Raw genomic sequence first — 21863 nt, 5'->3', positions numbered from 1 at the left:
ATTTATAGAGCGGAAGACTGAGGACTTCTTCCTGGGAGGAACGATCTTCATTGCCCTATCGCAGTCCATGCTGCTTTTCAATTTCCGCGCCTTGCGGAAGCTCTAGTTTCGTCAGACTGCTGAGGTAATTTCGGGGAAAGAGAAATTTAAAAGTCGGGGAAGAACCCGGAAGTAAGATAAAAAATGGCTGGGGGGGGTTTATATATATATTAACATGCACAGTCTCCTAACAGTGGGCGTCTGGACGAACGGACCGGGGCGGAAGTCGGGGAAGAACCCGGAAGTAAGATAAAAAATGGCTGGGGGGGGTTATATATATATTAACATGCACAGTCTCCTAACAGTGGGCGTCTGGACGAACGGACCGGGGCGGGAGGATGGGGCTCCAAGGCTGGGGTCCCTAGACTCTCCGCCTTACACCGGAGCCGGGTAACACCCGATCCCAGTCAGGACACCAATGAAAGAAGCCGCCGCTACGCACGCGTACAGAGCTGTATGAGAGATTTGTTGTAGAGCCGCTGAAGCACAGCGGCCTGCTCAGCGCAGAAGGGAGAAAAGGAGGGAGGGAGCTGGGTGGAAGGGGCTTGGTCATATAGTGGGTGACTGGTGGAGGCGGGTCGCGGATCTGTGGGCTGCAGGGCAGCCACTCGGGGGTCATTATTTGAGATCCATTTCCTAGACGGACAAGCCTCGTCCGCGCGTAGGTTTCATACACGACTGGTGACACGTGATGTAGGAAATGGAAATTTAAGGTGAAGGAAAGTTGTTAATGAGAATGGCAGCAGCCATGTTAAGGCACTTATAATTCTTGTACACTTTCTTGCCCACTTCTTGATCCGAAAAAGACAACCACCATCTCATCACACAGGACTAACTCATCAAAACAGCAATGACGTTTGAGAGGGAGCCGAAGAGAGGAGGCTGAATTGCGTTAGGAGCCCAGGGTTGCGGTGCCCCACTGAACACTTTCCTTTCGGCCGGCCCTTTTCTAACATCCTCAGGCTAAGGAGGGATCCGCCGGGTGCTGCCTGCCGGCGGTTCCGGAGCCTGCTGCTCAGTCTGCCCTGGGGCACCTGGCTCTCGAGGAACTCATCTCCCGGTGTTGGCCCTAGTCTCAGACTATCCCAAGGGTCGCGTTAACGTGCGCCGGACGCAGTCCGCTCGTAGCCCCTCCGATGAATTTAACTCTAACTTTTAGAGTAGTTCGGGGCAAAATATATAAGGCACAATAAAATAGTATATTTTAAGATTATGGTGATTTCCCATAAGACACAGCAATATGTAGATGTGACGGCGAGCTCCTCCCGATTCTGGCCCGGTCAGCTCCAGGCTAGGGCGCACGCGCACTGCGGGTTCTCAGCCCTTGACTGAGCCAGCGATTCCGGCGAGCGAGTTGATGACATCAAGGTTTGAAGCCGACTCGGCCAGACTGCGGGGCGAGGATCCGCGGGAAGCTGGCTTCGCAGTTCCTTCTCGTGGCGGAAGGCTGGGGTTCGGATGTGGGAAAAGGAACAGCGCCCCTCACCCTTACGTGACGCCTCCCCTTCCATCTCCGGGTGCCCTGCTCTTGGCTCCCAAACTAGTTTTGGCCTTAAGCTTTTAAATTTTTTTCATATTATTGTTCTTTAATTCAGAAAGTCTTGCGAAAGTATAAAAGCTAACAGTGCCAATACCATTGTCAATGCTGAATATTATTCAGTTAAAAAGCAGTTGTAAAGCTTATTTTTTGTATATCAATAAGAAAGGATAAATGCTTCTAATTAAACATTTACTGCCTATATGTCATCTGTTGTAGAATGCATCCCAATTACAGAAAGTGAAATTCGAATCCTAGGATTGTTAAAATCCACTATCCTGTGTATAGGCCCTGCTACCCTTAATGTAAAGGTCCATCTTACAGATTAGAAATTATTGTTCTCTGGGTTTTATTGTTGAGGACTTTGACTCCTGACTCCTGAGTTTCCATGGTTCTAAACTAGGTGTAGACCGTAGCGCCCTCTGCTGGTCATTATTTCATGCCACCTGGGGCACATTTATGTAGGTAGAGGAGGGAGCATAAGTAAATAGAAGAAAGGAGATGAGCAGGCTGCAAAGCTCAAGCCTCAGGTTATGAATATACAAAAGCCCTGTGAATCCACTTTATTTTATTTGGCTTAAGGAGAGCTTTAGGAAGGATTACTCAGAATAGTTCTCAAAACTATTGGGATGACAGTTGGTATTGTTTCATTGTAAATTTAAAAGCTTACTAAATTATTTCTTTAAAAGCTATCCCGCCCTAAGTAGGGAATGTAGGTCAGTGATGTAGCACTTGCCCAACATGCAAGGTCCTGAGATCAGAAGTGAACATCACACACACACACACACACACACACACACACACACACATATTTCCCAGCCAATCCCAATGGCTTAGAATGGTGAGGCAGGAGGATCTCAAGTTTGGCCAGTTTGGGCATTTTAGCAAGACCTTGCCTCAAAATTTGAAAAGTGAAGAAGGTGGCTAGAGATATAGCTCAATGATACTGTAAGACCTGAATTACAAGCCCATGCTAAATTACAAAGGGCCTAGGAGACAGTGCTCTAACCCCCTCCCATTGTAGCCATAGCCCCAACCTTTGTCTTAGGCTTAGGAATGTAAGGCAGTCTTGTACTGTTTGAAGTCCAGATCCTGATTAATGTGTAAGTTAGTGGTTCTAGAGAGACATAGAGACCCCAAGTTAATTGTCAAACTGTTTGCTCATCCTGAATGTCTTGGTGGCCTTTGAACCATCCTATAGGTATCTGTTAATCATCAATGTGTGACTGCTGAGTATGTGACTGCTGACCACCACCTCAAGTCAGCAGAACTTTGTCCCCTGCCTGCAAGCTTAAAATGTTAACCCCCCTTTTTTACCTCCCTATAAAAAGGACCTCAGTCCCTGAGCTGATGCTTCTCTGAGCTACCTGGCTCTGGGAGTGCCGTCTGGTCAGACTAATAAAGGTCTTTTTACCATCTAGCCTGGTTTGTTCCTTCCTGGGTGACTCTCGTTCCTCTGTCGAGCTCCCAGAGCCATCATTTGGGTTTTGGGCCTCATTATCGTGGAGGCCTTTTGGCTGTTCCTGCTCCATGGAGTGAAAGTGAGACTTTAGGTCTTACGATACACCATTTGCCTAGCATGCATGACCCCCCCCTTTTTAAAATTTATTTCATTTTTTTGCGATGAAGGATCATATTTACTCTGGACTCATTCCTTGGTCTTTGTCTGCTCGTTGTTCTTGCTCTTAGCTTCTGCAATATTAAATGAAACCAAGAGAGATAATAATGGCACTACAGCTACAGAAGACTCACCTCCTGCCAAGAAAACTCATAAATACCAGAGACAGAGAGTAAAAAAGGAGCCTGTGGCTGGAGGAAAGGCTGATAAGGGCAGGACAGAAGACACGCAAGGCAGTAAGCCAGAGAGGACATGAGCGGGCAAAAGGGTCTTGGGAAGGGTGGTAGTGATATCTTGTTCTTTCAGCTCTCATTTCTTCCTTCCTTGAATATATAATCAATTAATTTTCTGTGCTTTGTATGTACCTCAGTACTAATCCGCTTTGTTGAATTATCATATTTATGTGTCTGGCATAGATTGAGGCCTAGGCAGATAACCAGGATGGCTTAGGAACAGCAAAGTTCATTTTGACAGGTTTCTAACTTGACAGCTATTTATGATTGACATATATGTAATTATACTATGTATTCATCTTTTCTCAGAACCTGTGAAGTCATTGCTGTTAAAGGTAAAAGCTCCTGTGGACCCAGAGTGTACAGCCAAGGTGGGAAAGGTGAGACTCTGAGACCTAGTCTCAGTCCCTTGTGTTCCCTGAGTACAGTGTCCTTTTGTTTTTAGGATTCTTTTTTTTTTCCCCGTGTAACAAAAATCTTCCACCAGCTTTATTTCCTAACGTCTCCACAGAAACATCCATCTGAGTGTTTTTAGGATTCTTGTCTGAGACATTGCTAGTATGCATTTTTAGGAAATTCTCCCTAAAATTTCACTAGTGAGTACTTTTGTCCAAGAGTGAGAGGTGAGAGTGGGTGGGGTTTGGGGTTGATAATCAGGGGATTAACAAGGTTTCATTTTGCGGTTATCGTCAGGCTTTGATACCTTATTGCCTTTTTCAGCCAGAAAATTATGTTATTAGGGAGAATTGTTCTAATGAGAGACGGCCCTGTAATGCTGCAAGTTACTGAGGAGGGGGAAAGGTTTGAAGTATACAGTAGAAAAGTTGCTTTTTCTTTTGATCAAGTTTCTTTTGAGTTAAAATGTTTTGTTGGGCCAGGGATTTTGCTCAGTGGTGCTACTGCCTGCCTTGAAAGTGCAGGGTCCCAAGTTCAATCTCAGATACCAAATGAATAAATAAAATAAAATGTTGTTTCTGTAATTAGAAATTTTGGAAAGATACTCAGCAGATGGATGGCTGGGTCAAATGGAACCTGTAGTCCCAGCTCTTTGAGGTATCTCCATATTGATTTCCATAGTGGTTGCACCGGTCTGCATGGAGAAGGGTTCCTTTCTCCCCACAACCCCGCCAATATTTGTTATTGTTTGAATTCTTCATAGTAGCTATTCTTTGTGGGGTGAGGTGGAATCTCAGTGTTGTTTTCATCTGCATCTCTTGAATGACCAGTGATGTGGAACATTTTTTCATATATTTACGTGCTGCTTTTACTTCTTTGTCTGAGAAATGTCTGTTCATTTCAGATGCCCATTTTTGAATCAGATCTTTATATTTGGGGGGCTGATTGTTTTGAGTTCTTTATATATTCTAGATAATAATCCTTTGTCTGAGGAACAGCTGGTAAAAATTTTTTCCCACATTGTAGGTTGTCTCTTAGTTCTGTTGTTGGCTTCTTTTGTAGTGCAGAAGCTTTTTAATAAGATGAGATCCCAGTTGTTGATTCTTTGTGCTAGTTCCTGTGCTATTGAGGATTTGTTCATAAAATCTTTTCCTATGCCAGTGTCTTCAAGAATTCTGCCTAACTTGTCTTCCAGCAAGTTTAGTGTTTCTGTTTTAATATTTATATCTTTAATCCACTTGGATTTTAATTTAGTGCATGGTGAAAAATAAGGGTCCAGTTTTAATCTTTGGCAGGTTGAGATCCAGTTTTTCCAACACCATTTATTAAAGAGGGTATCATTCCTCCACTGAGGATGGTCAGCTCCTTTGTCAAAGATGACATAGCTGAGTACATCTAGATTTGTTTTTGTGTCTTCCAGTCTGTTCCACTGATCCTCAGATCTGTTTCTTTGTCAGTACCATGCTGTTTTTATCATAGTGGCTTTGTAGTATAGTTTCAAATTGGGAATTGTTATGCCCGCTGCCATGTCTCTATTGCCTTGGATGGCTTTTGCTCTTCTAGGTCTCTCTTCTGGTTCCAAATGAATTTTTGGATTCTTTTTTCTAGTTCTGTGAAATATAGTGTTGGAATTTCAATTGGCATTGCATTGAATCTGTATAGCAGTTTTGGTAGTATGGCCATTTTCACTATATTGATTCTTCCTACCCAGGATCAGGGGACATCTTTCCATTTCCTTATATCCTCTTCGATTTCTTTTTTCAGAGTGATGATACAGTTGCATCTTGAGTGAGTGTCCCCAAGTCATATCTGTTCGGGGTTGGGCAGATGTGGCCATGGTTTCTGTATGTTCTGTGTCCCCTCTCAACACTGTCCTGCTCTCAGTTCATTGTCATATTTCTGAAGCTGACACAGAAAAAGGACCTAAGTAGAACAGTCAGAGTAAAAAGTCATCTAAGCAACAACCCTTAATAGGTGTAGATCTGTGGAGCATCAGAATTATTCTCATCCCATTTGAGGAAAACTTATTGGAAATGAATCAGGAGTTAGAAACACAGATAACCAAGGAAATGTCTATGGAGGGAACTGAACAGGAACATCAAGGTTAGGTAGAAAGCTTTAGGGATTGTCCAGGGTCCTACTTTTAACATTTTATTTTATTTTTTGTAACAGGTATCGAACTCAGGACCTTGTGCTTATGAGGCAGGCGTGGTGCCACTGCTCTAAATCCTGGCCCCAGGTTCCTACTTTAATACATTGTGTTATGTTTTTTCCTTATGTTGTCTTTTGCTTTATAAAAATTACTGGTCTCTGTGACTAAGGATGAGTCACTGGTTTATGTAACTTCCATTTGCAATACCATGTCCTTTAAAAAAAATATATCCTTTTGTGTTCATTATTCTGTCACTCACTATAGACCAATCTCCAGCTCAACAACAAGTACTATCTAATTCAACTGTTAGAAGATGATGCCTGGAGAAACTTCAGTGTTTGGATGAGATGGAGTCGAGGTAATGACTTTCATTATGTGTTTTATGAGCTGTCATTCAAAAACCCAGAGTGAGTGGCTGAGTTTAAATGGAATCCATGAAACAGATTCAGATAAATATGCAGAAGATTAAAAAAAAAAACTCAATTGAAAGTATACACAACAGACAGACCCAATCTGAATACAGAATATCAGATATAGATATAGAAGACAGAATGGCAGTTGGTGATCATTAAAAGAGAGATCTGTTAAAAATAGTAAAGGCCCATGTGAAATCAGTACAACAACTCCTAGATGATTCAAGGAAGAATAATATAAGACTGATAGGAATCTATGAAAAAGCACAAGAAAGTACACATGACATGAAACTGTTCTCAGAATTAATGACACAAAACTTCCCAGAGCAAAAGAATTTGACATACAGATAATTGAGGTATATAGGACTCCATCTAGCCATGAATTAAAAAAAAAAATCTACACCTAGACATAATACTTAAGATCCCAGAAACCCAAAAGAAGAACAAAATACTACAAAGAGTTAGAGAAAAGAAACAACTCACATGTAAAGGAAAGCCCATCAAAGTCACACCAAACTTTTCAACACAAACCCTTAAGCCAAGGAGAGCCTGGAGTGTGGTATTTGAAGCCCTAAAAGAAAACAACCTTCCTCCTAGACAGATGTATCCTACAAAACTATCTTTCAAAATGGATGAGGAAATAAAATACTCCTATGACAAAGAACACCTGAGAAACTTCATGAATACCAAACCAGCACTCCAAACAATTCTAAAAAATATCCTAGAAAAAGACAATGAAAGTCACAACTCCATGAGGCCCAACAGAGCAAATCCACTAGGCAAGGCAAGAAATTAAAGGGAGAGGGGGAACAATTAAAAATTACCAATAACATGACAATGATAAGTCAATTTATATCAGTTATAACCATCAATGTTAATGGCCTCAATTCACCAATCAAAAGAAATAGGCAGATTGGATTAAGAAGCAAAATCCAACATTATGCTGTATACAAGAAACACACCTAGTTCAAAAAGAAACTCATAGACTGAAAGTAAAAGGATGGAAAACAGTTCTCCACGTGACAGGAACCTAGAAAAAAATAGTGGTAGGTATCTTATTTGCAGATAAAGTAAACTTCAATTGAAAGCTAATTAAGAGAGACAAAGAAGGTCATTACATCCTTGTAAAGGAAACAATCCCAAGAGGAAGAGATGGTAATCATAAATATATATGCACCAAATACTAATGTCCCCAGCTATACAAAACAAATATTAAGGGACATGAAAAACCAAATAAGCACTAATACAATTGTAGTGGGGGACCTTAATACTCCACTGTCACAAACAGATCGTCTAGACAAAAAATCAACAGCAAAATACTAGAACTGAACCAAGCTTTTGAGCAAATGGACTTAATAAACATCTACAGAGTGTTCCACCCCACAAAATCAGAATATACATTCTTTTCAGCTGCACATAGGTCATTCTCCAAAACAGATAACATACTAGCTCATAGAACATGTTTCAGTAAATGCAAAGGGATTTGAGTTATCCCATGTATATTATCAGGCCATAATGCAATTAAACTAAAGATTAATAGCATAAGAAACCACAAGAACTTCACAAAAACATGGAAATTTAACACTCTCCTGAACAAACAATGGGTTGCAGAGGAAATTAAAGAAAAAACTTAGACAGTTTTTACAAATATATGATAATGCCAATACAACATACTGGAATCTGTGGGACACAATGAAAGCACGTCTATGAAGGTAATTCATAGCAGTGAATGCCTATACTAGGAAAACAGAGTGAGTTCAAATAACCTAATGCTGAATCTTAAACTCCTGGAAAAAGAAGAGCAAGACAAACCCAAAACTCGTACAAGGGAGGAAATTATAAAGATCAAGGCAGAAATCAATGCAATGGAGTCTTAAGTGAATGGTACAAAAAAATCAACAAATCAAAGAGTTGGGTTTTTTGAAAGAATAAATAAAATTGATAAACCCTTAGATAACCTTGTTAAAAAAAAAAAAGGAAAGAAAAAATTCAAGTCCATGCAATTAGGAACAAAAAAGGTGAAGTCACAACAGATCCAGCAGAAATCCAGAGGATCATCAATACCTACTTCAAGAACTGTACTCCAATAAAGTGGAAAACACAGAAGAAAGGGACAGATTTCTTGATACTTATGAATTACCAAAGTTGAACAAAGAAGATAAAAAAATTCTAAACACCCCCTTTTCAAACAGTGAAATTGAAAACATAATTAAAAATTTACCAACAACAAAAAAAGCCCTGGTCCTGATGGCTTCACTGCTGAATTCTACAAGAATTTAGAGCAGAACTATTGCTACTACTCTTTAAACTTTTCAATGAAATTGAAAGGGAAGCAGTACTTCCAAATTCACTCCTAGAAGCAAGTATTACTTTGATTCCAAAACCAGGGAAAAGACCCAACCAAAAAAGAGAACTACAGGCAATCTCCCTAAACAACATAAATGCAAAAATCCTTAGTAACATACTGACAATACAGAGGTTCATCAAGAAGATATATACTCTGACCAAGTCGGATTTATCCCAGGGATGCAAGGATAATACATAAATCAATTAAATTAAATTAAATTTATGACATACGTAAATCAATAAATGTAGTATACTATATTGACAATGTCAAGGACAAAACCATATGATCACCTCAATAGGTGCAGAAAAAGCATTTGACAAAATTCAACACCCATTCATGAAAAAAAACTGCAGAAAATTGAAATAGATGGTCTTTATCTCAACCTAATAAAGGCTATCTATGAAAAACCAACAGCCAATGTCATACTAAATGGTCAAAAACTGAAAACCTTCATGCTAAAATCAGGAGCAAGACAAGGATGTCCACTCCTGTTCAATATAGTTCTGGAAATATTAGCCACAGCAATTAGACATGAGAAAGAAATTAAAGCAATAAAGATAGGAAGAAGTTAAAACTGTTATTATTTGAACTTCAGGACCTTGCACTTTCAAGGCAGGCATGGTTCCATTTAGTTAAATCCCAAACCTCTCCAGGTAGTATTTTTTAACCAGAGTTGAACAGAAGTAACTAGAACCACAGAATATGGAACCATGGATAAGAGGAGACCACTGTATTTAATTTTACCTAAAGTCTGTTCTTGTCATTACAGCAAATATAATATGGCCTTGCTGTATATTTCCAAGGTGAGAAAAACATTTTAAATCTGCTCGAGAGTCAGCAAGACTGAATCTATTGAGCAAGTTAGCCTTTGCTTGGCTTTCCCCATCCCTATCCTCTAGCTTTCGTATTGCGGTGCAGATCTAAAATGTCCATGAAAAGTCTCACACTCAGGGGTGGAGTCTGATGGGACGAGGTGTGTCACTGTGGGAGTGCCTGTGGAGGGCACTCTCCTTCCATGGGTCCTCCTCTCCTTCCTGACCGTCACGAGATGAACAGCTCTCCACCATGCTCTTCCACCGTGAGGTTCGTGCCTTGGAGCCAGCCGACCATATACTGAACCCCTGAACTATCAGCTGCATCATTAAATCTCTCCTTTAAGTTGTGGGTGTCAGTATTCTGTCCCAGAAACCAGAAAGCTGGCTAATACACTTAGCTAGGATATTTTTGTGAACTTTTCAGACCTTGGAAGACAGACAGCTAGAGGTTCCTCCTGCCCTTGGTCCATGTTGTTAAGAAATCAAAAAACAAGAATGAAATGAGTGCCTTGTGCATTCTAGGCAAGTACTCTACCACTGTTCTGTGCCCCTTAAGTCACTTTTAGGAAAATGTCATGCCATGATTCTCTGTATGATTTCTGGGTAGGATTATGAACCATACATTTCAAATTAACCTCAACCAGTACTTCTCTAGTTAGAAGAAGCTTATGGAAGTGGGGATCCATAAGATATATTTACAACCTTTGCATGAAAATGAGGCACATGAGGAAGACCAAAGCATGATCTATCAACTTGTATCAGTCTATGGCCTTTATCCTTTACTTAGGGAAGGTCACAGGGAATTGGGTAGAAAATATAAAGCCCCCTGATGATTTAGCCACCTGGCTTCAAGGCAAAGTGAGGGCAAAATGCAGTACACCCAAATTCTCCAAATCCTTTAAATTCATTAATAGACCACAGAACAATGGTTTTTCTCTGGGCAAATGCTACCTACCTACTACAAAAATAATTCTCGTAGTACTGCTTTACATCTACGATTCTTTTTTTGTTTGTTTGCTTTTCAATCCTCTGCCTCTGCCTCCAGAGTGCTCAAAAGTCCTTAAATTCTTGGACACAGATCTTTCCTTCTTCTAAACCATCAGAATAAGGGAACTGAAGGAATACCTCTTCTGCAGGTTAAAATAAGAAAATTCTAGAACTTTAAGAGGATTAGAGTCCTTGGTAAATCCATGGATGCGACTGTACTACTTCTCCATGTTTTCAGCTTTGTAAGTTTCAACTTGAGAAAGATCTTATAGTTGTGATTTTTTTTTCCAGGAACACCAGTAACTGTGTTGATTAATGCCTTCAGAGAACATGGAAAGGCACCAGGCTCATTCTGCTCTCAGTGCCTTGCTTCTCCCCACTCACCTGGGAACTTAGCTCTGACAAGCACTTGTTTCTAGGAGGGCAACCTTATGCTGTCCTGGCTGCATCCCAGATCTTTCTAAATGCCCTGCTACCCTCTTGGCTCACTCTTCCTTCCCTTGTTCTTTCTCACCAAATGAGCGATCTTCAGCTCTCTACTCAAACTCAGTGCTGCTAACGTCACTCTTTGTCCTCCTCCTGGAAGGCCTGGGAACTGAGGTCCTGGGCCAGCAAGGGACACGGGAATTGTAAAGCCTGGGTTCAAAGAGACTCCACGAAAGGTGGGGTTCACTTTCTTCTGATCCTTTGAAGAATTCATGTTAAACCAGAGAAGAAATAGAGCATCCATATTCTTCCCTCTTGGTCTAAAGAAAGCCACACGAGAGCAGAGGCAAGGCTGTACTTAAGACTCTGACCGTTTATTTGTACCTTCTGAGGAAAGAGGTAGCCACATACTTTCAGGCTTTGCATCTCTAGCACAAGTGGCAGCACCTCGCCCCTGAGTTGTGCATTCTCATTCCCAGGACAGAAAGTATACATTGCCCTGTGTGTCTCCCACAGCGAGCCGCAGGGTCGAGTCAGGTCCCAGAGAGGGTTCCAGGCAGCTCACTGCCCCTTCACATCGGAACAGGCCCACCTAAAACAGGAACAGAAACAGGAGGTGAGGGCCAGCTACCTGCCTGGGCTCTCCCTAGTAACTTATTTTGTTTGCATATAAATAATTGCCTTTTATTTAGAAACAGGTATATCACTGTAAGAAGAATGAAAGAAGATGGAATTTTGATCTTGTGCTTTCCTTACCCAAATACGTTCTCCTGTAACATCCCTTTAGCCCCTTCTTGGAAGTGTGTTTGTTGTACACACACACACACTCTCTCTTACCAGTTGCATAGTGGTTCTCTCCCACAGCTTAACATCTCTGTCCTTCGAAGCTGTCACCAGCAACTCAGGCAGCACATGGAGGGCCGTGACAGAGTCCGAGTGAATCTGAGTGGGCAGGAACATGTTACTGTGAGTCCTTGGTAAAGGAAACACTGAAGTCGCTGTGTCAGCCTACAGCTTCCTCCCTACCTTTGTGACCAGTCCTTCAGCCTCACCTTTCTATGCAGCTGCGTCTCTAAATGTGGTTCCATCATCCAGTTATGTATGCTGGCACATGATGGGTCTGTCTCCAAAGCCTGGACTTCAGGTGCTGCTACTTTTTTCTGCCAGATGTTTCCTGTGATCCATTCTCCTTCCTGGGTGCGTCCAGCCACCCTCCATAGCTCTCCATCAGAGCTGGCACACAAAAATGATGACCCTGCCATTTTAAGGGCAGAGTTAAAGCCAGGTCTGCACCTCCCAGGAACTGCACACCTCACCTAGGGCACCATGGGGGCCCTCTTGGCTTCCCATCTCTCTCACCAGATTCGGGTTTGGCCTGAGTTATCATTTGTGAGTTTCCACTAGGATTCTCTAAATTCAGGAAAAAGTCCAGGCGATCTTCAATCTCTCCGGATTCCTTTTGCTGCTGTAAGGAGACAGGTAACTTTGATTAGCCTGCTTATATTCTACAACTCTTCCAGGCATAACAACAATGTTCTCTTTTAGGATGATCAGAACTTTCTAAACACAAACTATGACATGGATACAGTACAGGACACAAATGTTAAATGTATAGCTCAGAGAATTTTTATATAGTATTTACTGATCCAATTACTCCTAGATCAATAGATATACAATGTTTCTATCACCTGAAAAGTTATACATCCTTAGTCTATCTGAGGCTACCACGAGAGCTAACAATATGTTGATTTCTGTCACCATAAAGGAGTTCTGCTTATTCTCAAATTTCATTTATATATAGTAGGATCTCTTATATGTCTGGCTTCTTTTGCCCAGAATAATGCCTGTCACGTAAATCTGTATTGCTCCATTCACTGATATTCAGTATCACATTTTTCCCACCATGTACTATTCCATTATGTAAACATACCACAATTATTTATCCTTTCCTGTTTACAGACATTTAGGTTGTTTTGGCTTTAATGAATTACACTACTACAAACATTCTTGTACTTATCTTTTGGAGGATACATGTACTTATTTCTCTTAGGTATGGAATTAGGAATGGAATCAATAGGTCACTGATAGGCTTTATGAGTAACTTGAACAGATATTAGGTTAGGTTTAATAAGCTTTCAGAGAGCTTGAACGTCTAGCTCTGGCACAACCAAGTCACCAAGTGCTGCAAGTCTATGAGGGGAACATAATGACAGAGACAAAGTTGCAATCCTTGCCCTTGAACGCTAATACAGTGATGAGACAGAGAAATAAAAAATGCAGTTAGGGAAAATTGTAGGTTCCTGATTTCCCTTGATTTTTTGAACAGTAGAACCCTTTTTTATACTACTGAATTCTTACATGGAAAACCAGTAACTCACACTCTGAAGAAAGATAAGGGGATTTGGACCCAACTGCTTTTCCCTCCCTTTCTCCTCTAACAAGAACCCCAATGTATAAAAACAGTGGTTCTAGACAAATGTTTAACACGTACCCCAACAGGACTTACCAAGAAACAAAGACACTGAGGATAGTGTCCTGCACTCAGGTAGAATGCACCATACTCCTTGTGGGTAGACAATAGTATAGGATAAATTTCAGCCCTGTCCCTGGTGTATAAGAAAGAAAGAGAATGAGCCCAGACCACCTCTCTTCAGAATTCCAGTGTTCTCTTCTAAGTTAAACTCAGAAAAATTCTTTTTCTTTCTCTAGCTCAGGATGAATAAGCATTGTGGATCTTACCAGATTACAGACGGAGCATCCCCAGGCTGCAGACGTAGTATTTCCATATTCGCTTTGACCAAGATAAGAGAATGACCATCAGGGGCCAGGTCCATACTTGTCAGGACCCCTAGGTCCTCTTGCAGAACTTGGTCCAGGTAAAGACTGTAGCTCAAAAAATGTACAAATAAAAATCTTACTTTAGTCAGCCTCTCTTGGACTACTTAGCTCCCCATGCATTCCTCACAGCGAAGTACAGAGCAAAATGCATCATCTTTCCTAACATAACCTGTTCATTTTTGCGAAGGATCAGACTCGGGGCCTTTAGCATGCTAGTAGTGTCCATTACCACCCTCCCCTTACTTGCTCAAACCAGGAACCAATGACATTCTTCTTTGTTCCTTCCATGCCTAACTCCATCTGATGAGTACACTCTGAGCATTCTTCCTGCAACACATTCAAACGTCTGTATCTTTCCTCTCATTTTGATTGCCCAGGTCAGGGCCCACAGTATATCTTCCCCGGGCTACAGCAGCATCTGTAAAAGGTCTCCCTATCTTTGGTCACAACTACTATCCATCGGGCCTCTATACTCCCACCAGAGTTTTCTCTCACTAAAGTTCTTTTATTAATTTTTGCTTATGTTTTTGAGACAGGGTCTTGCTATGTAGCCAGGGTGACCTCGAATGTATGGCAATTCTCCTGCTTTAGCCTCCTGAGTGCTGGCCTTACAGGTACGCTCCACCATGCCCAGCTTCTCTCAATAAAGTTCGGATCATGAGGATTTGGCGGCATTGTTCAGTGGCAGACTGTGTGCTTATCAGTGTGTGCAGGGCCATGGGTAGACAGATTCCCAGTACCAAAAGAAAAAAAAAAAGGAAACCAAGCAAGCAAGACAAAAATGAGTATGAAATTTCTCTAAAATTTTTTTTCTTGCATTGTTTTGTTTCTTAGTTTTTTGGTACTGGGAATCGAACTCAGGACCTTGAGCTTGTGAGGCAAGCATGGTGCCACTGAGCCAAATCCACAGCCCATGGATTGTTTTATAGAGACAAGGTCTACCTCTATAATTCAGGTTAGCCTTGAACTCGCTATGTAACTCAGGGTACTTTTGAACTCCCTAGTGTTGGTATTACACATGTGCACCAGCTTTCTATTTGAGTCTTAGTTCTGTGCTCTTTGCAGCTAGGCCTTGGTTTATCTTTTCAATCCAGCCCTTCCCTCCCCTTCACCCTCCCCTACTATACCCCTCCTCGCAAATTCATCATGCAAGTTCACACTCTATGTCTTTTAGTAATGCTACTTTTGCATGAAACACCAACCCTGCCCTCATTTAAAGAACTACTATTCATTCTTTGTGCCCAACATCAAATATCAATTCTGTCCTATAATTTCTCAGATTCTGCAGCCCCTACAGCTACTCCTGCAAGCTTCTTTAGTTAAAAAATAAAATTCAGGTGAGTGTGGTGCATATACCTGTAATCTATGCCCTTTGAGAAGCTTAGGCAGGACTGCAAGTTTAAGCCCAGCCTGAAGAAAATGAAACTTAGTGAGACCCTTTCTCAAAATAAAAAATAAAGATCTGGGAATATTGCTCAGTACAGCTCTGGATTCAATCTCCAATATTGTTATAAAAAAAAAAAAAAAGAAAAACACTGATTTGTCTCTGGTCCACCTGGTCCAGAGGTTGGCATCAAATAGACACTTGAGAATAATTTATCTAAACTGACAGGACCAGGTACAGAAAACACTTCTTGCTCAATAACTAACATACTTTTGACTCTTTTCAGAAGCAAACATGCATTCCTCTCACAGTCACCCAGCTGCTTTGTTTCACCTGAAAGTTGTGGAGGTCAAATTGCTTTCAAATCCCACGTGCCACTGGCTGATTTTTTCATCAGCACTGAGAACACAGAAGGTGTGTGCTGACAACCAGATCACAGCGCTGACACGGCCTGGAGCCTGGTGTGTATAACAAGTTCACTTCAGTACTTCTGAGGAGCCAGGGCTACCCTCTCCTCTCCTAAATACATGTGCAACCTCTGCCCCAGCAAGTACCATGAAGCACATGGCCAAGGCAGAACTCACACAGAGAAATGAGGTTGCCCCAAGTCACCTGTGCTGTGGCCACAGCCTTCGCCTCCTGCCACAGGGTTAATTCCCCAGCCTGATTTCCAGACACAGCCAGAGAACCATCTGTTGCCCAGGCTACAGCAGTGATGCACTCAGAACTTCTAGGGATGTTTGTGTCCTCTGGAGAAGAAAGGAAGTGATCTTAGGAGCTGGGCTACTCCTAAGATACCAGAGGTATCAGGCTGCCCTTGACCAGCTGTCTCAGCAACACAACCCTCTTTGGCACCTGTGTCTCCAGGCCTCACTCACCTGCTTGCTTAGGTACCTGCCATAGCCGCACTGAACCACCCTCTGAGGCAGTCAGCAGGAGACCTGAGCTCTCAGAGACAGCAGCTACACTGATGGGAACACTGTGTCCCGGGAGGGTGTGCATATGGTACATCTAGGAGGAAAGGATGCAGATGTGCTTCTAGGGACTGACCCACAGGAAGTTATCCTTCACACCATCTCCACCTCCCAACCTCCAGGTCTGGCAGGACACTCACCGAGAGTGGATGCCATAGCCGTGTGGCCCCATCCAGTCCAACAGTCACCACCAGAAGCTCTGATCCAGTCTGTCCAGCTGATAAAACAAGGAGACAGAGTCAGAAGGAGCAATAACATAGGCCTTGCACAAAAGGCATCAGGAAGGGCAGGTGGCTGACTCTTCAATACCTGGGCGGGGCTCGGGGGCAGCAGCACAGTGGCTGATGGGTCCTGAGTGGGCGGGGATGCTGGTCAGCTCCACACCTCCATGGTCCCACACTTTCAGGGTCCCATCCCGGCCTACGGACACCACATGTTCTTCCTGCCCCCAGAGCACAAGTCAGAACACACATAGGAAGGACTTTCTCCACAAAGGGGAGAGCTGAGCATCAGGGATTCAGAGAATGTCGAAGAGGGAGGGTCACTCAGGAACACAGGAGTTTCATTGCTCTGGGTGACAATCCTGCCCCATGGTCACGACACTAAAATGCTGCTCTCATGTTCCCTTGCTGTCTCCCCACATCAGCCCTTAACCCCATCGCCATCATCTAGTCCCAAACATGTCATTCTCTCCACTCCTTTTGCTTTTGGGGTTGCATACCCAAGGCCCCCAGCCCAGTGACATTTTCTCTCTTTCTCACCACAGCCACCACAGCGCTCACAGCACTCTGATGACCCAGGAATTGACCAAGCTGCTGCCCTGACTCTGGGTCCCACAGCTTCACAGAGCCGTCACTGGAGCAGGAGATCTATAGTCAGAAGGTAGAGGAACAGGATTCTCAGCATCCCTCTAGCATTTCCCTATGTTCATGCTGTGGCGTGGGGCACAGGAAGCCTTCTGATTAAGAGCAGGGGCTCTCCTTGGGCTAACTCCTAGGCCCACTACTCATCACTTTGTGACCTGGGGCAAATTCATCTCTCTGAGCCTTGGGTATCTGTTGCTCAGCTTTTTAAGGAAGATACTGGTAACCTATACATCTGGTATGGCTGTTGTGGGGCTGGGTGTGTGTGTAGAAAGGATTTAACACTCTGCCTGGTACTCAGCGAGCGTGGAATAGTCACTAGAGTACTTGTTATTAACACAGTGGCAGCCAACAAATCCAGAAAAAGGCAAAAATTCCACAGTGCTAAGGACTGTATGGGCTGTGGTAGAATAGATTACAACTGACCTATTCCAGTGATATTCATCACTTTCTCATCGCTTTCTGAGGACAACACAGGGACTCTCCATTGGAAAACTAGGCTTCACTAGCCCTTGTACATGATTTGAGACTCATTTTGACTAAGTGTGGCAATATATGCAGATAGCTTAGTTCAAGCCTGGTCCATACTAAGTAGTCAGTAAACATTAGCTACGCCTAGTAGAGTGTGTACTAGAAAGGGAAAAAATGGAGTCTTGTCTTCCTCCAGGAACCCTGGTAGGCTCTGTCCTACCCCACACCTTCACTCACCAGTAGGTTATCCTTGGTCCAGGCACAACCAGTGACCCAGTCACGGTGACAGGCAGGGAAGGAGCGAATCAGAAGTGGGCTCTGTGGCGTCCTCACGTCCCAGCAAAGGAGACTCTGGGTAGGTTCCAAGGAGAGCAAGCCGTCAGAACCAAAGGAAAGAGGCAGAAACACCAGGGCCACTTTGAGCAAGAAGCTTAAGGAAGGAAGGAGTGCAAGAAAGTTCGGGAGGATAGATGGCAGGAGATTTGGCAGAGCAGGAAGCAGAAGGAAGCACTGGGAAAATGGGCTGTTAAGGAATCCAGGAACCAGAGGGCTTGGGATCCAGGGATCCTATCCTTCAGCAGCTTACCCGGTCCCTGCCCCCAGTGGCCAGACTGCCTCCATCCAAGCTGAAGCTACAGCAGCTTACAGGGCCCTCGTGTCCCCGGAGCACAGTACCACAGGGAAAGTCCTCTGCCTTGTGCCACTGTGTCAGCTGCTGCTTTGGCCAGAGCCGTACCGTGAAATCCTCTGCATCGGAAAGAGAGGGGAAGGCTTCCTGAAAGAGGGCAGAAGATAGGCCCGGGAGAGGGGCACAGAAGCCATCATGGGGCTGAGGGAGATGCCTGAGGCTCTGCTCCAGGAGAAGGAGGTAATGAGTTACCAGGGTGTGGCCAGACCTGTTCCTGGGCCACTCATCCTGTAAGAACACGGGGCACTACCACCTCCAGCTCTGCAGCTCCAGCCAGAGCTCCAGCTCGTGTCCCGTCAGAAATGTGGCTTCCTCCCTCCTCTTCTCACCAGACAGGAGTCACTTTCACCAGCAAGGACCACGCAACTCTTCACTTTCATCTTTACACCTGTCTCTCTTCTCAGGGAAACCCACCTATTTCTACAGCAAAGTCTCCCACAGGGCAGAAATGCAAAGGATTACTGGGAGTTTAGAGATCCCAGGATGGGGGTGAGGGAATAGGAAGAAAGTCTAAACTTATTGTTGAAGAAAATGCATCTCTTTCAAATTTGGAAAAAAACAGAAGTCTTCCCCTGCTATATTGTCAGACATACATACAAAGTGTTAGAAGAAGGAAGATATAAGCATATGTAAAAGAAAAAGATTCAGAAAATGCTGCCCTGTTCAGCAGTACCTGAGGTGCAAGCCAGCAGTTCCTGGGAGGTAGCCAGTCCCAGCACCGGCTTCTGGTATCCAGGCAGGAGCCAGAGGGACTGAAGGACACGTTCCTTGAGCACCCAGCCCTGCAGGGTCCCATCTTCGGCACCACTCACCAACACCTTGGGGCTTAGCCAGGCCAGTGCAGATACTGCCACATCCAGCATCTGACACAGCACCCTCTGGGAACCTGGATAAAGAGACAAATAAGAGAGCGAGACACTTGGAAAGGGTGTGATAAGTGGTGCCCTCTTGCCAAGGTGGCAAAAATTCACCCGTTCCCCCTGCAGTACCTGAAGGGATTTTATAGATCTTAATGCCATCTTTTCGGTAGCCAACTGCTACCCAGTCGCTGACTGGGCTGAGAGCCACTGAGAGGGCAGGAGAGAGATGAAGGGGGCCCAGGCAACCCAGGGCCCGCCCCAGAGAGCTTGACCACACCTGAACCTGGGAGCGGAGAACACGGGTTGAAAATAGGCCACATCTACCACCTGGTCCTTCACCTAGATGACAGCCACCCCCATTCAGGTCCTCGTGAGCACTGTCTACACACACTCACTGCCTCCCTCTCCCTGTCGCACCCACCACCTTAGCTCCCCTGGGCCTCAATACGGGCTCCCCACCTCACCCAAATCTTCCCTGCTTTGTTGTGCTGCACCCTGCTCGTGTCCCACCATAACCCCCTTCAGCCCGACCTTGCCATCCTCTCCAGCTGTCAGTAACTGGCACTGGGCATGCAGGAAAAGCACAGCAGAAACTAAGCCACAGTGGGCAGGGAAGGTGGCCAGCCTTGCCCCCTCTTGCCAGGCCCACAGCTCCACCGTCCCGTCCAGCCGGCCTACAGCCACAACCTGCCCAGTCACACTGAAGGCCAGGGTTTGCACGGAGGCTCCTGAAGCCCCCAGTTCCTGCACAGGGAAATACAAATGGAAACACCAGGGCTGGCTTTCAGCACAACCCACGGTGACTTGGAAGGCAGATGTCCATCCTTCCATTCCCGCCTCCTGTGCGTCCTCCCCAAGAAACACTGGGCCCCGCTTACCTGCGTGGCTTTGAGTCCATCTACCTGGAAGAAGCTGACACTGCCAGCCCAGCTGCCGATGGCTACTGCCTGCCCCTCTGGATGGAAAGCGGTGCAGTTGAGGGGCTTGGCACTAGTGTGCTGGAAGGAGAGCTGCCCACGGACCGTGTCCCACAGCTGGAAAACAGAGGAGAGGAGTTAATTATAGATGCCTGTGCTTCACAGTCCTACAGCCCCAGAAACCACCTTGTCCAGTCCCCTACTGCAGTAGGCAAGGCCTCCCCAGGACAAGCAGTCAGCGGCCATGTTGAGAGGACAAACTCACAGGGCGAACTCGCAGTTCAGGGTCAGTTTGTCATTACCTTTAGGCACCCGCCCAGGCACACGGTGGCCAGCAGCCGCAGGTCTGGGCTCAGGCAGCAGCCCGTGATTTGGTACTGGTGAGCCTTGGTCTGGAGCACCCTGTCCCAGGAAGACAAAGTCAGTCCCTGGGTCCCAGTGGCCAACTGGCTCACTGCTCGTTCCTTGGCCCTGGGCTTCTCAAAGTGAAGAGCTGCCCTCGGAGACACGGGGGGACTCCTTACCGACAACCTCGCTGTATGTCCCAGAGCTCCAGGAGCCCATCAAAGGCGGTGAGGAACAGGGCATGGTCCGAGAGGAAAGCACAGGAGGAGACCCCATCACAGCCACTCACTACGGACTTCTCCTCCTGTAGAGCAGGACAGGAGGGATGGCTCGGGCCACTACCCGACCTTCCAAGTCCAACCACTCCAGGCCCCAACCAAAACAAAGGCAAGGCAAGAAGGGCTCAAGCTCCCGACTCTACACTCCCAGCTCAAAGCCATGTTCAGTTGGAACTCGTGATCCAAGTTGGGCTGTCTCTTCTGCTCCACTTCCAGCCCCGCAGATTTTTATGGTCCTCAGGGAACGAGGTCAGCAGCATGCATATATGCATGGGAGCTGGGGTGATGAGGGTGATGAGACAGAGCTGTGGCAGTGGGAGCCCCTCTTCTACCTAATCTACCACTGCCCACATCACCCTCCACTGCAGTCATTCCTAGAAATTCCCAGAGAACACTGCACTAGGGCTTTGCTGAGGCTCTCTCTCAACCAGAGGCCTTCCTTCCTCTACCCTGCCTTCTACTGTCTACATAACCACATGCTCTCAATTATGGCAGCACTGGGTTTCTGGTTCCTTTCTCTCTCTCTCTTTTTTCCTGGACAGAAGCTTTATTGTTTCATAAATAAGCAGACTATGTACTTTGAGATGGTTAAAAATTATTTCAGGAGTACTGCAATAAATGTTTATCAAAAATAGCAATCATCTGAGGAATCATATAGACATCTTGCTATCACTAAAGACTTCCAGTTCTGGTTCCTTTCTCATTTTGAATACCTTATCCCCCAGCCTGGTGAGGTGATGGGCAAGAGACCCTGAGCAACACTGACCACTGTTTCTTGTGATGTAAAGAGCCTTGAATGGAATCTGTGCAGCAAATATTGGCTGTTTTTTTTTTTTTCTGTAAAGGGAATTGAACCCATAGCCTTTGCATTGAGCTACATCCCCAGGCCTTTTTATTTGCTGCTTTTTGTTTTTTTGGTACCGGGGATTGAACTGGGGTCCTTGCGCTCTCAAGGCAGGCCACTGAACCACTGAGCTAAGTCCCCGGCTCTTATTTGTGGTTTTGAGACAAGATCTCAGTAAGCTGCCAAGTTGTATCGGCTGGGCTCCTTAGGTCCTCCTGACTCAGTTTTACAGAGTGCTAGAATTAACGATGTGCACCCGGCTGAGTGATTTTCTTTTTTGTTTTTGTTTTGTACCGGGGATTGAACTCGGGTCCTTGTGCTTGCAAGGCAGGCTACCAAACCACTGAGCTAAATCCCTGGTCCCCTTTTTTTTTTTTTTTTTTTGTACATGTCTGCTTGGATGAGATTGAAACACTGTTTGAGGCACTTTAGCAGAAA

General features: G+C 44.6%; 2 protein-coding genes across 7 annotated transcripts in view; one reads left to right on the top strand and one right to left on the bottom strand.

Moving 5' to 3' along the window:
* The first annotated feature begins 117 nt into the window (after positions 1-117).
* Positions 118-9542, top strand: LOC104850433 (poly [ADP-ribose] polymerase 2). Its single transcript, XM_033765296.1, is given in 8 exon segments — positions 118-171; positions 846-1556; positions 3266-3430; positions 3737-3807; positions 5996-6016; positions 6018-6062; positions 6240-6333; positions 9505-9542. Coding segments are annotated over 7 exon segments (594 nt in total). The 5' UTR covers positions 118-171; positions 846-1396.
* Positions 9543-11320: 1778 nt separating this feature from the next.
* The window catches only part of Tep1 (telomerase associated protein 1), a 47461-nt gene continuing 36918 nt past the window's right edge, over positions 11321-21863 (bottom strand). For 5 of the 6 annotated variants that reach the window (XM_033765048.1, XM_010607409.1, XM_010607407.2 and 2 more), the window contains exons 36-55: positions 20483-20607; positions 20261-20360; positions 19920-20075; positions 19573-19785; positions 19171-19324; positions 18855-19067; positions 18080-18240; positions 17731-17844; positions 16921-17028; positions 16469-16601; positions 16300-16376; positions 16064-16196; positions 15798-15934; positions 15519-15643; positions 13703-13846; positions 13470-13569; positions 12323-12428; positions 12016-12218; positions 11801-11905; positions 11321-11555 (exon numbers count right to left, since the gene is read on the bottom strand). In XM_033765048.1, the coding sequence (XP_033620939.1) occupies positions 11433-11555; positions 11801-11905; positions 12016-12218; positions 12323-12428; positions 13470-13569; positions 13703-13846; positions 15519-15643; positions 15798-15934; positions 16064-16196; positions 16300-16376; positions 16469-16601; positions 16921-17028; positions 17731-17844; positions 18080-18240; positions 18855-19067; positions 19171-19324; positions 19573-19785; positions 19920-20075; positions 20261-20360; positions 20483-20607 (2730 nt within the window). In that variant the 3' untranslated portion in view covers positions 11321-11432. Of the gene's footprint in view, positions 11556-11800; positions 11906-12015; positions 12219-12322; positions 12429-13469; positions 13570-13702; positions 13847-15518; positions 15644-15797; positions 15935-16063; positions 16197-16299; positions 16377-16468; positions 16602-16920; positions 17029-17730; positions 17845-18079; positions 18241-18854; positions 19068-19170; positions 19325-19572; positions 19786-19919; positions 20076-20260; positions 20361-20482; positions 20608-21863 lie in introns of those variants that run through there. The other variant, XM_010607410.2, reaches the window with a different exon arrangement.

The sequence above is a fragment of the Fukomys damarensis genome, unplaced genomic scaffold (genome assembly GCF_012274545.1).
Source record: "Fukomys damarensis isolate Sample0158 unplaced genomic scaffold, DMR_v1.0_HiC HiC_scaffold_17, whole genome shotgun sequence".
Taxonomy (NCBI): Eukaryota; Metazoa; Chordata; class Mammalia; order Rodentia; family Bathyergidae; genus Fukomys; species Fukomys damarensis.
Note: the sequence above shows the minus strand (reverse complement) of the source record. Positions and strands in the feature narration are given on the sequence as shown.